Source organism: Ornithorhynchus anatinus, chromosome X1 (genome assembly GCF_004115215.2).
Source record: "Ornithorhynchus anatinus isolate Pmale09 chromosome X1, mOrnAna1.pri.v4, whole genome shotgun sequence".
Classification (NCBI taxonomy): domain Eukaryota; kingdom Metazoa; phylum Chordata; class Mammalia; order Monotremata; family Ornithorhynchidae; genus Ornithorhynchus; species Ornithorhynchus anatinus.
The window spans coordinates 48994848-49009327 of NC_041749.1; the positions used below are offsets into that span (position 1 = coordinate 48994848).

Consider the following 14480-nt stretch of genomic DNA (forward strand, 5'->3'; position numbering starts at 1 on the left):
TAGCATTTACCTTCCTGGGGATTCCAAGACTGGATTTCCTAGTGATAGGCTTTCTCGTAGGTATCACCTTTAGATGGCTGAGAAGACTCCTTGGTTCACAGGGACCCTATGGGAGCAAGGCAGAGATACTTGTCTTTGTTGTGTCCTCATAGCTCACAAAAACAGGCGCATCCAAAGGTGAGCTAGAGGAGAGTCATCCACTGTGGCTCTCGGGAGTCACAAGAGAATGGAGTTCCCTTGATTGGATGCGCTTCCTCATTGGGAATGCCCTGAATGCAAGTCAACCTGCCCCGAATCCTACTGCTGGGCAGGAATGCAGTCGGGCCCCAAAGACGTTTGGGACCTGGAAGTTAATCGACCTGGATTTCGGACGGTTCACCTTAAGCACCGAGAGCCTGAGCAAGGCCGTGGGGTTCTCCAGCTCCTTCCTCGCGGACAACCCGCGGAGGACCTCGTCTCCTTCGATCGGGGCAGGGAGCGAAGGTGGGACTGAGACGGGCCAATCCAAAAGTGGAGATGTTTGTGGTGCTCGGAGTGGACCGACATGTGGAGGGAAGCATCCTCTTCAGGTTCCAGTCCCCGCAATTGCCATTTTGGCACTTCTGTATCACCTATGCACTCGTGTACACGCAACCAATAATAGCACTTACGTACACGCCTTCATACCCTATTACTTACCCGCTCGCCCATATACATTGCATATGTATTCCCTCTTCAGTCAATCTGAAAATGATTTTAGTACCTGCTCCCCACCCCTAGACTGTAAGCACCTTCAAGGCAGTGATTAAATCTACTAACTACTGTACACTTCCAAGTGTACTTAGTTCCGTGTTCTGAACAGAGTAGGGCATCAATATCCTACAGACGATGATGGTGATTAGCTAGTTTCCTGTGGCAATAAAGGATAAGCATTCTCTCGGGGACACAATCTTGAGGGGCGGAGAGGGAGAGGAGGAGAGACTGGAGGTGGGAGAAGGGACAAGAATATTAAGAGAAGAACGGGGGGGGGGGGGTGTCATTTCATCACAGTGCCACCACATTCTCCAGCTGCCATCAGCCATGGATCAGAGGGCTCAGGGGATGGCCCCGCTGAACACTGAAAGTTAAAAAATAGCTCTTGGAGATCCATCGACCCTAGAAAACACTTCGTCTTCCCGGATGACGGAAGGCTTGCACGGTTTTCCTCAACTTGAGAATACTGGAGCCTCATGAGGGGAAAGGGGTGCATGACCCTAACGAAATTAACTGTGCCACCGGATGGGGAGCGGGAGAGAGACCACTCCCCTCCAATCCAAGCTCGCACTCGTTTACCTGGAGGAGAGCTCTGAACGATTTTGCGGGAATGAGGAGGGAAGGCTGAGGGGGTGGTTGGCTTCCCAAGTACTGTGAATTCTGACTTGAATCTGGTCAAGCTGTCCCTTCTCCGGGGAGGCAGGGATGAGTCCTTGAGGACTAAGAATAGCTATGACGGCGATCATTTAGATTCTCAACCCTCGGAGACCACAGGATTCCTTCTCCTTAGGACCCCAGAGTCACTGTTCACATTTTCTTTTCTAAGAGACGAACACTGCAATTCACAATCTTGGTCCGTCGGTCAAGGAGGGACGTTTCCATCAGCTTGCTCCCTCCTACGTAGCCGCTCTTCTGCTAACCGACCCACTGGGCCTCATTCTTGCCTCTCCCACCTCCCACCCCTTGCTCACTCCCTCCTGCCTGGAACCACCCACCACCCCCGCAAAATCTGCCAGAACACAGCTATGCCCATCTTCAGAGACCTTCTGAAATCTCAGCTCCTCCAAGAGGCCTTCCCAAGTTAATTTTTTCTTCTCCCCGAGTTCTATCCCCCAGCTGCCACCTCAACACTTCTGCACCCAGCAAGTAAACCACTTGTTCACGCAGCCCAGCACTTCCGTACAGATCGTCCTATAAACCCTATTATTATGCACTCGCTCACCTACGTATCTGCTTTTCTTTCTTCCTTCCTCTTCTCTGTACGTTATTTCCATATGCCCCCTACCAGGCTGCGTGCTCTTCGAGGGCAAAGGTTACGTCCACTCACTCTATCGTACGCCCCCAAATGCTTAGGACGGTGCTCCGCACCCAGGAGGCGCTCGATAAATACTATCGATTGATCCAAGTGCCCTTTCATGCAGAGCAGTGATCAAGGCCCTGAGGAAATTACAAAGAACAGAGACGTGACCCCTACCCGTGAAGAGTTCAGGTTCTGAGAGCTGCTGAGGGTTGGGAGGCAGGGGGTCAGGACAGCATCTGCACTCTCTCTATTCCTCGTAAACTTGTGCTTTTAATCTTAACCACTGGAGCCGGTGGCTTCTTAAATGAAAAGATGCCACACGCTAGCCAACAGCACACCAGGGAGTCCTACTATTTTCACTAGGAGCTGTTTAATTAAGGAAAGGAGGAAATGGACATTATGTATCAGGATGAATAACTTCCACCTAGCATCCTTTAGATCTCACAGCCAACTAAACTCATCAGTTTACCATCACATTACAGGGACAACTTCATGCAGATACATACCAAAATGAGCTCTAATTTTGAAAAAGTGATTTGAACTGTCTCAATATAAGCCTTAATTATTCTACACTTAGTCACACTATGACAATCATCTTTCTTAATTTCTCTGCCGAATGTAGCAAAACCCAGAAAATATTACACATGCAAAGTTATGGAAATCAAGTGTTGAGACACATCCAATAAGTGGGTTCTTAGAGACACATTACCCTCCCACTTCAACAATTTAATAAGAGCCTAGAAATTGAAAACAAGCAGTTCGCCCTTGGCAGAACACTTCATATTGGAGAAAGAAGAAACACAACACTGATTTTTAAAATCTGACCTCCCTCCCCAAAATGGTCATAATTTATTAATTCTTTGGGAGTCAGCTGCCTAGGAGAATGGCTGATCCCAAGCATTAAAGCATATATAATTTTCATCAAATGTCTCTCAGGAGTAAGAAGGGCATGGGAACCCAGGAAAACCAGCACACAAACAAGTTTAATACATACTACGCGTGAATAATAATACATACTAGTCTCGAAAAATCACCCAAGGAATCTACACTCCCCCAAATCATCATTTCTCATATTTCTGGGATGTTGACAGATCCTACCATCACATAAAGGGGGAATGCCCAAGAGCAATGAAATACTTAGCTGATGTTAGACCGGTCAAATAAAAAATCATCATGGAAGGACAAAAGATCCTTCGAATCAGAGTCCTAGAGGGCCCTTTAAGAAACTATCTGGTGTAGCTCACTTCGCCTCCCTCTGTTTCCTGCCATCCGGAAGAGAAGGGCTAAACCATCTAAAATAGGTAGTTTATTCTTTAGGGAGAGAGGATTCCACCCCTCTGTAATCTATCCATTCTACTGTTTTAGCACTGACCAATAATGCTCTTTAGAGACAAATAGTCTCTTACTGCAACTTAAACCCATTTCTTCTATGATCACGGAGAACATCCACTTCACAAAAAACCGTCTTCGGTATAGGAAAGGTACGTCATCCCTTTATCATTTTCTTCACTTGCCTAAACAACCCCAATTTCTATAGTAGCAGTAATTGCGTACTTACTGAGCATCCACTAGTGCGGGGCACTGTACTAGGCACTTGGGGAGTATGGGATAATCAAGTGACATTATTATTATTATGGTGTTTGCTAAGCGCTTACTATATGCCAAGCATTGTTCTAAGCACTGGGGTAGATAAAGGGTAAATGTTCCCTGCCCAAAAGGACCTTACACTCTAATGGGGGAGAAGAACAAAAAATATTTACAACATTAACCCTTGTAAACTTGTCGTGGGCGGGACGCTGGTGTCTTTTACGCACCTAAGCACTTCGTACAGTGCTCTGCACACAGTAAGCGCTCAACAAACACCACCGATTGACTGTGAAACCTATCTTCCAACTCTTCTGTTGCTCTTTTAGAAGTATTTTTCAGTGTCTCTACAACGTTTTTAATGTGTGGTGGCCAGAAACAGACACGATGCTATCCGATAAGACTCTCGACTACAGAAGAGTATACTGAAGGATTGCTTCACGGCTTTCTTGAATGTCACAATGCTGATGAAACACACATTTTCAATAATGGCATTGCATTGCCGATTCATTCAACTGGAGGTCAAAGATGACTCTCAGATCTCTTCCTATTGTTCTAGTTCCTAGTTGGTTTTTTAATAATACTAATAACAATAATAATAATAATATAATGGCATTGTTAAGCACTGACTCTGTGCCAAGCACACTACTAAGGGCTGGGGTAGACCCAAGATATTCAGGTTGGACACAGTCCCTGTCCCACATGGGGCTCACGGTCTAAACAGGAGGGAGTATAGAGAGGCAGCATGGCTTAGTGGAAAGAGCCCAGGCTCTGGAGTCAGAGGTCGTAGGTTCTAATCCCGGCTCCGCCACTTGTCTGCTGTGTGATTTTCGGGCAAGTCACTTCACCTCTCTGTGCCTCGGTTACCTCATCTGTAAAATGGGGATTAAGACTGTGAGCCCCACGTGGGACAACCTACCTGGTATCTACCCCAGCGCTTAGAACAGTGCTTGGCACATAGTAAGCGCTTAACAAATACCATCATTATTATTACCCCCATTTTACAGATGAGGAAACCGAGGCAAAAAGAGGTTAAGTGACTTGCCCAAGATCACGCGGCAGACAAGTGGCAGAGCCGGGATTAGAACCCAGGTCCTCTGACTCCCAGGCCCATGCTGCTTTCTTCTGTATTTTGCCCTTTTGTATTTGTATTCTTTGCTTTTTGTCACTGAGAGCGCTTCCCTGAATTTCATCCTGCTTGAGGCCCACTTTAAATTTATATTCTCAATCTGCCAGTGCTAGTAATCTTGCCCAAAAGACACAGACCTGGGAGTCAGGGGACCTGGGTTCCAATCCTGACTCTGCCACTTGCCTACTATGTGAGCCGTGGGCAAGTCAATTAAATGGGGGGATTAAATACTGTTCACTACTGGGTAGTGTTCAACTCCCTGCTTAGACTGGGAGCCCCATGCAGGACAGGGACTGTGTCTGACCTAATTAACCTGTACCTACCCCAGAGCTTAGCCTGGCACATACTAAGTGCTTAACAAATACCATTTTTTAAAAAAAGCGAGAGATTAATCTAAACAATAAGGGGCTGATTTGGTGGCTTTACGGTTTACAATCTCAGTTTCCTCTTGCACTCGGTTTCAAGTAAATCTTTCTTCCGGCAATCACTGTGTTTGCAAATATTCTCCTAGACCAGTTGGATCAGAGTTTTGCAGTTTTTTCAAAAGGTTCATGCAAAGTCTCCCTCTATGCCTTGGACTGATTCCTTAGCTCTAACTTCTCCTAAGTGCCTTCTGCTTAGGAGTCATCACATCGTTAAGCAACAAATGCTCACACGTTGGTGGGTGGCGATGTCGGGGTGGAGCTGGAGGTCAGCAGAGCCAAGTACCGGACCGATGCGAGGGGCCGGGGCGAGGGATCGGCGGGATCATTAACAAGGACGTGGATGTTTCCAAGGAGCAGGGCAGGACGATGGGCTTGTGGGAAGAAAGGCATCTAACTCATCCAGAAATCAGTGCTGGGGCCTGGAGGGCAGAGTGCCTGTAAATGAGGGGTAGCGGCCAATGACGGGAGCTTTGAAAGATGCAAAAGCGAATAATGGGGGCCATGAGAGAAGCAGCGTGGCTTAGTGGAGAGAGCACGGGCTTGGGAGACAGAGTTTGTGGGTTCTAATCCCGGCTCCGCCACTCGTCGCTGTGTGACCTTGGGCGAGCCGCTCAACTTCTCTGTGCCTCGATTACCTCATCAGTAAAATGGGGACTAAAGACCGTGAGCCCCACGTGGGACCATCCGATTACCTTGTATCCACTCCGGCGCTTAGAACAACAGTGCCTGGCACATAGTAAGCGCTTAACCAATAAGCTGAGAAGCTGCGCGGCTCAGTGGAAAAAGCCCGGGCTTGGGAGTCAGAGGTCATGGGTTCTAATTCCGGCTCCGCCACTTGTCAACTGTGTGACTTTGGGCAAGTCACTTGACTTTTCTGTGCCTCAGTTACCTCATCTGTAAAATGGGGATTAGGACTGTGAGCCCCACGTGGGACAACCTGATTACCTTGTATCTCCCCCAGCGCTTAGAACAGTGCTTGGCACATAATAAGCGCTTAACAAATGCCATTATTATTACTATTATTATTATTAACAAATACAATTGTTGTTGTTATTATCCTGAAGGTGAAATTCCCCTTAAGCCCCAGGTGTCCACACTCCTCAACTCTCAATGACCTCGCCAACCTGCTGAGAGATTTCCAAAGTCTCTCCACTTATTCTTATTACTCTTCACTACCCTCTCCTCTTCTTTCTCCTCCTTTCCAACATTTTCCTAATAAAAGGTCTCCCTCCTTCTCTCTAGATTTACCCCCTCAATCTGCACTGCTGTCGTCTCCTCCTTACCATGCTATTTCTTTATCAAAATAAATGAAAAAAATCAGTGTGAAACTGCTTAAATGGGTTCAATAGAAAACTATACTGGTTTTGATGCTGAAAACTTCCAAGCTTTCCAGATGGTTATTTATTCTGCAGGTTAGATGGGTTTCTTGAACTCATAAATGTTTACCCACAGTGCAAGAATAATTACACTGAGAGCTGTCCACTGATTCCCCTCAGTATATCACCATCCAAAACTAGCTTGAATTGGCACCTGTCCTGTACTGGTGTTATCTCTTTTTTTAATCTTTTCACTGGCCCCAGATTCTTTAGCTCAGATCCAGCTAGAGATAGCAGCGTGGCTTAGTGGAGAGAGCACGGACTTGGGAGTCAGAAGACCCGAGTTCTAATCCCGGCTCCGCCACGTGTCTGCTGCAGGACCTTGGGCAAATCACTTAACTTCTCTGTGCCTCAGTTACCCCATCTATAAAATAGCGATTAAGACTGTGAGCCCCATGTGGGACAACCTGATTACGTTCTACCTACCCCAATGCTTAGAACAGTGCTTGGCACATAGTAAGCGCTTAACAAATACCATTATTATTATTATCCAGATGTTCCCTTGATACAAACAAATCTCACTCCTTTCATTTTCCTGCCAAAGAGAAGCAGGGCAATAAAGCTGTATCAGCAGTCCTATGGCCTATTTTGTGGGCAGGGAACATGTCAAACCAACTCTGGTGTATTGTACTTTCACAAGCGCTTAGTAGAGCATTCTACACACAGTAAGCACTCAAATAAATTCATGCTCAGAAGGCATGCGGAAGAACCAGAAACAGGGAAGAGCCCCCTCAAAGGTATTCAGAATTTACTGCCTATTAATAGGAGCCTTTTTTCTCGCCGAGCTGAGTTCAGGTTATTCACCTCCAAAGTTTCCACACAGAAAATAGGTACAGAAAATTTGTTTCTATTTCTTCATTTCTGTGGTTGGAAGCACAATGTAAGAATCAGAAGATCTCAAAAAAATCAGACAGACTTGCTTCTCTATCTTCCCTTTTATGTCTGTTTTTCTCCCATTCCCCCCTTTTGAATGTTAGTTCCTTGAGGGCAGGGGTCATATGTTTTTGTTTCTTCTGAATGTTCTCCAAGTGCCTAGACTGGTACACCGCAAACAGTGGGCGCTGCATAAAAACAAATCTAACAGGAGCCGTAAGCCCAAGAATTCCCAAGAACCGAGTCGACACACTACAGCAGCTCCTTGGGTGCCTGTCTCAGACTACTGAAATTGCTCATAGACAAGTTAGTTGAAAGAGTCTCTTGATGCATTAGAAATATATTTTGCACAACCATCAATGCACCAAGATCTATCTGAAAAGGCAGTATGCAAACGGTTAAAAGGCAAAACCAATTCTTCTCACTCTGCCTCACACAGCTCAAAAATGAGCAGGAAAATGGGATTTAGATACGAATTATGTTGCCCAAATTGGGGGGGAGAGGAGGGAGACCCCAACCAAAGCTTGAGGAGTTGCTTTTTTTTTAAAAAAAATTCTCTTTTGCAACCAAATCTTTCAAAGATAAAAGTTATGATTTAAATACGTGGACTTGATGAAGGCCCAATCAATCATCTGGGCCAAGGAAGGTCACAGGCTTTGAGGCAAAAATATTCCCTTCTATCTTGAGGTTCCATGGAAACCCCAAGCCCACTGGGTCTCTTGTGGAAAAAAAAGAGATAAAAGATAATCGTATATTCTTCCAGGGTTTTAAGGTCAAAAGAGCTCTTCAGATAACCCTCCTATTTCTCCACAGAAAAAAGCTAAAGCCCCTTGAAAGAGTTGAATTCTCCAGAACTCTCTCCAACATGTCGGGAATGATCATTTTTCATAATATAGGCCAGGGATGTGGCTACCGATAAGGCTTCAAAACGAAGGTCAAGACAGAGAGACTGGGCCTCGCAAAAATCCTTCTGTTATAATAACCTTACCTAATGCTGTCAGGAGACAAACAGCCTCAGGATATCCTTATCTAGTAAGCGCTCAATAAATACCACTGACTGATTGATTTCTACCCCAGCCACTCTCACCACAGTAGGTCCCACAGCCTCAGCCACATCACTGCTGACCAGATACCAAGGACCCACTGGATTTCATTTCATCTGTGGGAGAAGTCCGGTCTTGTCCTGCAATGCTGCTGCCCCTTGGAGGTAGTGTAGGAGCGCTCATTAGAAGAGCATTCCAGCACACTTGAGCGGTCTCGCTGCTCTCCCTTGCTCTTGAAGCACCAGTCGCCTGCCCTTGCTTAAGAGAGTCCATACAGATTCAAAATTTGTTTCCGGGCGAAAGGTCTCCAAATCGCTCCCCAAGCTTCTTTCCTACAAAATCCCAAAAGACAAAAACGGTGCTTGAAGATTCAGCGGCACGGCCCTACCTCTGTGTCCTTGCATCGTAGGGCCTGGGATTAGAGCCCAGCTCCTCTGACTCCCGGGACCATGCTCTCTCCGCTAGACCACGCGTCCAGGGGAAGCAGCGTGGCCTAGTGGAAAGAGCCCGGGCCCGGGAGTTAGAACCTGAATCCGAATCCCGGCTCCGCCAGGTGTCTGCTCCTATGACCTCGGACAAGTCACTGAACTCTGCGCCTCAGCTACCTCATCTGTAAAAATGGGAGTCAAGTCTGCGAGCCCAATGTGGGACACGGACCGGACCCAACCTGGTACCTACCCCCAGCATTGAGTGCAGTCCCTGGCACATACAAATACCATTTTTAAAAAAAGAAGCTACAGCATAATTAAATATCGGAAGAAACGGTACTGTGCGTGCATCGGACTCAGACTGAGGATAATAACCCAAGTTTTCCTTAGCACGGGGTTTTGCAAGAACACAACCCCATCTTTTAAGAAGAACTGGGTGCAGATTTTACTGAGTCCACTGAACACTTGGGACTCTGCCCTATAAATGTCTAATAATAATAATAATGTTGGTATTTGTTAAGCGCTTACTGTTCTAAGCGCTGGGGTAGACATAGGGTAATCAGGTGGTCCGACTTGAGGCTCACAGTCTTCATCCCCATTTAACAGATGAGGTCACTGAGGCACAGAGAAGTGAAGTGACTCGCCCACAGTCACACAGCTGACAAGTGGCAGATCTGGGATTCAAACCCGTGACCTCTGACTCCCAAGCCCATGCTCTTTCCACTGAGCCACGCTGCTTCTCTAATAATAATGATGGCACTTGTTAAGCACTTACTATGTGCCGAGCACTGTGCTAAGCGCTGGGGGGATACAAGGTGATCGGGTTGTCCCACATGGGGCTCACAGTCTTAATCCCCATTTTACAGATGAGGTAACTGAGGCCCAGAGAAGTTAAGCGACTTGCCCAAAGTCACAGAGCTGACAAGTAATGGAGCCGGGATTAGAACCCATGACCCCTGACTCCCAAGCCTGGGCTCTTTCCACTGAGCCGCCCTGCTTGTCTATAAGCTAACAGAGCAGGACAGGATATAATTAGCACAGTGACATAAGAATACGTTCAGTAATTAAATGAGTGTAATGAAAGGGGGAAGGATGGGCGGAAAATTGAGCATTTTCTCACTGTGACATTGGTGAAAACTGTTCTGGAGTTCTCGTTGTGAGCTGCAATAAGTATTAATATATTCCACAATGTAAAATGTGTTCCTCTTTTATAATTTTCTACTTACAGTCCCGATGTGAAGCTTCTTGCTGTATTTAGCGGCCTGGAAAACACACACCTGCCTAAGTATCTCCAGTTTTATATAAGATCCGAATAATTTTTCACCGCTTCGGGTGATTTATTTGGTCTGCACTGGAGAATCACCTTCTCATAGCATTAACATCAATGCCAAAGCAAGCTCAACCTTTCTCCTCACTCTCCCCCAGAGCGTCCCCAGTGCTAGGTGCTACCCTTGTAATACACAAATATTCCAGAAGAGTTGAGAGACATGCACTACCTGAAGGGTCTTTAAGACGCCAGGATGGTCAGGAAAATATTACATTTCGGTCACACAGAGAAGCAGAATTACATGAGTAAAACAGTCCTCTAATTGAAGAAAGCATAATCTGGGATACCTTACCTCAAAAGGATCTTCTTAGCTAGAGAATGAGCCATGATGAAAAACCATGACAAAAGCAGAGTAATTTCCCTCTAAGTAGTCCTAGTTTTTCTCGGTGAAACCTAGACCCTTCGTCTTGCTCTCCCACCCTGATGCCCCAGCCAGTCACAAACCCCAGACCTTTGTCAAGAGCTGGCCAGGGATAGATTTCCTGTTCTATAGATTTCCTTGAATTATCAGGCACCCCTGGTACCTCAGCATTCTGCGAACGGCAAGGGATACCGAAACAAACCTAAGCCAGAGACCCTTCTGGTCCTCTTCGACAGAATGGTTTTGTCTGTGGACCGGTTTCCCTTTGTGCAGGAATGTTTAACAGACCTAAGCCTGTAACTCGGAAAACTGGGATCAGTTATGGGGTGCCAACCATTGGGATGGCCAAGTCTTCCCTAAGTGATTCTCCTCTAAAGCAATCTCTCATCGGGACACGATGATTAGCTAACTCAATCTCTTTCAAACTATCACCAGGAAACCTTCTAGACAGCTAAGTCTTATCTGATTGACTATTCAGATTCTGCCACAACCACCTTCCTAAATTAACGTTAAACCAAGGTAATGTAATCTAGCAAATATACAAAACCTATTCTCCGCCCCCCAACACACACACACACACACACACACACACACACACACATATATATTCAGTTTAGGACATTATTAATGTAATCCACTTATGCAATAATGAGGCCCCAGGAGTCCTGGATGCCAAGGTTGCCAATAAATTACATTGAGAAAATAATCATTACAGGATATCTTGAAGATGCGAACAGACCGACTGAAATGGAGCTAGGCAGCTGCATGGCCTAGTGGAAACATCCACAGGCCTGGGAGTCGGAGGACCTGAGTTTCAATCCCCGCTCCACCATCTGCCTGCTGTGTGACCCTGGGCAGATCACTTAACTTCTCTGTGCCTGTTTCCTCATCTGCAAAATTCATTCAATCGCATTTACTGAGCCCTACTGTGTGCAGAGTACTGCACTAAGTGCTTGGGAGAGTACAATATAACAATAAATGGGGGGCACATTCCCTGCCCATAACGAGCTTACATTCAATACCTGTTCTCCCTCCTGCTTGGATAGTGAGCCCCACGTGGGACGGGGACTGTGTCCAGTCTGATTAACTTGTATCTACTCCAGAGCTTGAAACAGTGCTTGGCACATAAGCAGCGCTTAACAAGTAATAACGATAATAACGATGGTATTTGTTAAGCGCTTATTTGCGGTATTTGTTAAGCGGTATTTGCCAAGCGATGTTCTAAGCGCCAGGGTAGATACAAGGTAATCAGCTTGTCCCATGTGGGGCTGACAGTCTTAATCCCCGTTTTACAGATGAGGTAACTGAGGCACAGAGAAGTTAAGTGACTTACCCAAAGTCACACAGCTGACAAGTGGTGGAGGCGGGATTAGAACCCACGATCTCTGACTCCCAAGCCCGTGCCCTTTCCACTAAGCCACGCTTTAGTTTTATAATAATGATAATAATGACAATAATAATAATAATGTTATAATAATAATAACAAGAATGACTGGCAGGGGTGAGAATGCAAATGGCCCACTCTAATCAATTCCTCTGCCCAGGGTTTCGGTCCAAAGGAATCAGGATCGAGGCCCATTCATCACTGGTCTTCTCTTGCCTTTCAAGTCCTCTGAAGGGACTTGTCCTAATGGATGCCAAACTAACTGACCCTGCATCTAATCTCATCTAAAAAGGAGTGAAGTTGAAGAAGCTACAGAGTATTCTTCACTGCACGCAGAGAGACAAGGTGGCCCCCACTCCAAAGCGTAAACCTGTGTCATTTGACACGGTCGACCAAAACAAACCCGCAAGCCTCACATGAGAGGTCAGAGGGGAAAAAAATGGGGAAATGAGTTTGGGCTGGATAAGGAAGAATACAACTTTTCCCTTTCTGGGAACTCATCGTTTTGTCTCTTTCTGAAGCAACATGCAGAAAAAGTAATCTCCAAGCTCCCTCACGCAATCCCAAACCAAGACAAAACATCCCACCCAGCTGTTTTATTTTTGGGTTTGAAAGCAAGATTAAAAAAAAAGCCCCAAACAAAAAGTTGAGCAGCAGGTCTTTTGGTTTAATCACAGTAATCTGAAAGTTGGTGCTAATCCTATACTTAGGGGGAGCCTCAGTCAACATTCTACACAGGTAATGAAACTGAACTATAGTGACTGTCAAATTTAAAAGCCAGAAGTCATCAGACTACACTGCTGAAATAAAATAAAACTGATATTAAATGCAAGTTTCTGGGTTCTGGTTTCTCTCAAGGAACAGAAGATTCCTTTGGTGTGTCGAAATTCTCATTTACCATATAATCCTCTCTGAGAAAGCAGTTTTAGAAGAGTACCCAACAGTTTAGGTGATGAAATTGCCATAGAAAGTTTATTAACAAAGCTACTGTGTGGGGGTTTACACACCCAGGACGAAAAACTCCTTAGTTGTCCTCGTGGATCAAAGGAATTCTTCTAAATTGTACTACTGATAAAAATCAATTAAAAGCCCAAGATATGTAGCGTAATGCATACGGTTAACTAAAAGGGCCATTAATACTCATTCTGAGGATTTAATATGTTTCTCATTAAAAGATTCTAATTGCAAATAACGTTTCTTCGGGGAGGAAAGAAACCGTTAACAGTCCTGAAAACGAGAGAAAAGAAAATTCCTCGATCCCTTCTCCTGGTTGTAAATATCTAATTCACCGCTGGATTCTGTGAAACAAACTGAACTGGGTGGCAGAGTCCAGAGAGATAAAGGAGAAGGATTGTTTGTAAATAACTGGAGGCTGGCCAAAGGCTTCTCTTATACAGCCTGGATGCTACGGAAAACAAACCGAACATTTTGTCTTTTCTTCCTGGTGCCTGATCTGGAATTAATACAACCTGAAAACAAATTTCCAAGATCTGACCTTTGGGGCTGTCACATATTCTGTCATCAATGAAGAGCCGCTTTGCCAAACAGCTCTCAACTCCCTTAGGATCAGAAAAACCAATACTTTTAAAAGTGGAGCGCTTACTGGGCGCAGAGCACTGAACTAAGCGCTTGGGGGAGTACAACCTGTCAGAGTTGACAGACACGCTCCCTGCCCACAAGGAGCTTACAGGCTAGAGGACTAGACCCACCCCCAATTTGTGGATTCAAAGACAAAGAGGCATCAACCTCAAAAATGAAGCCTTCCAGAAAACTCAAGGGGCACGCGTGCACGTACGTACACACACAGACACACACACACACACCCCTCTCCCAGTATTTGAAGGCATCTGTACTGAAAGCCCCAGAATCCTCTGGGGCCTGAAATGAGCATGTGCAATTTAGGAGACCCAGAATTCCGAGAGGAAAAGCACCTGGGGGTTGTGCAAGGTATGCTGGCCACTTCATCTAAAATTGGCCGGGACCACCTACACAATCCAGGACTGTCGTGGCTAAAGACCGGGACGCACCAACAAACTTAGTCACTGAAGCTGAGATGCTGCTGGGCATGTGCCACATCTCGGCATGGCAACTTCTCTCACCCAGACAGGGCTCGGCCAAACAAAGCCAGTATTTTCATTACTACGTATCTCTTGCTGGGAATATGCAAAGCCACCTCTGGGGAAGCTCTTTTCTCAGACTGCACAAGTTGTAGGGAAGTCATTTCCCCGCATGCAAAACCAAAACTCCTTTTAACTGCTCTTTAGTAACATGGAGAATTTTTAAGAAACAAAAGTAAGGATGACCAGTTAACTTGTGTTTTGGCATCACCTGACATTCAGCCCACAGTTCCGGGAAGCAGACCTGACCATTAGCATCTTTCGCTATGTTCATTTCATCAGGGCAGAAGGTTTCTTCCCCGAAGGTTCCTTAAAGCAGAACTCTTTCTCCAGGGAGGTGGGGCCAGGTCTCAGTTATAAGCACAGAGTACTGCTTAATAAACTGTCAGAAACCCTAACCC

General features: G+C 45.7%; 1 protein-coding gene across 8 annotated transcripts in view; it reads right to left on the reverse strand.

The window, feature by feature from the left end:
- The window catches only part of TMCC1 (transmembrane and coiled-coil domain family 1), a 280809-nt gene that overhangs the window by 202060 nt on the left and 64269 nt on the right, over window positions 1-14480 (reverse strand). For 7 of the 8 annotated variants that reach the window (XM_029050478.2, XM_029050477.2, XM_029050476.2 and 4 more), the window contains one exon: window positions 11-106. The exons of the other annotated variant lie outside the window; for it this stretch is intronic. In XM_029050478.2, coding sequence (XP_028906311.1) covers window positions 11-106 — 96 coding nt within the window. The remainder of the gene's footprint in view (window positions 1-10; window positions 107-14480) is intronic. 8 annotated transcript variants of the gene reach the window in all.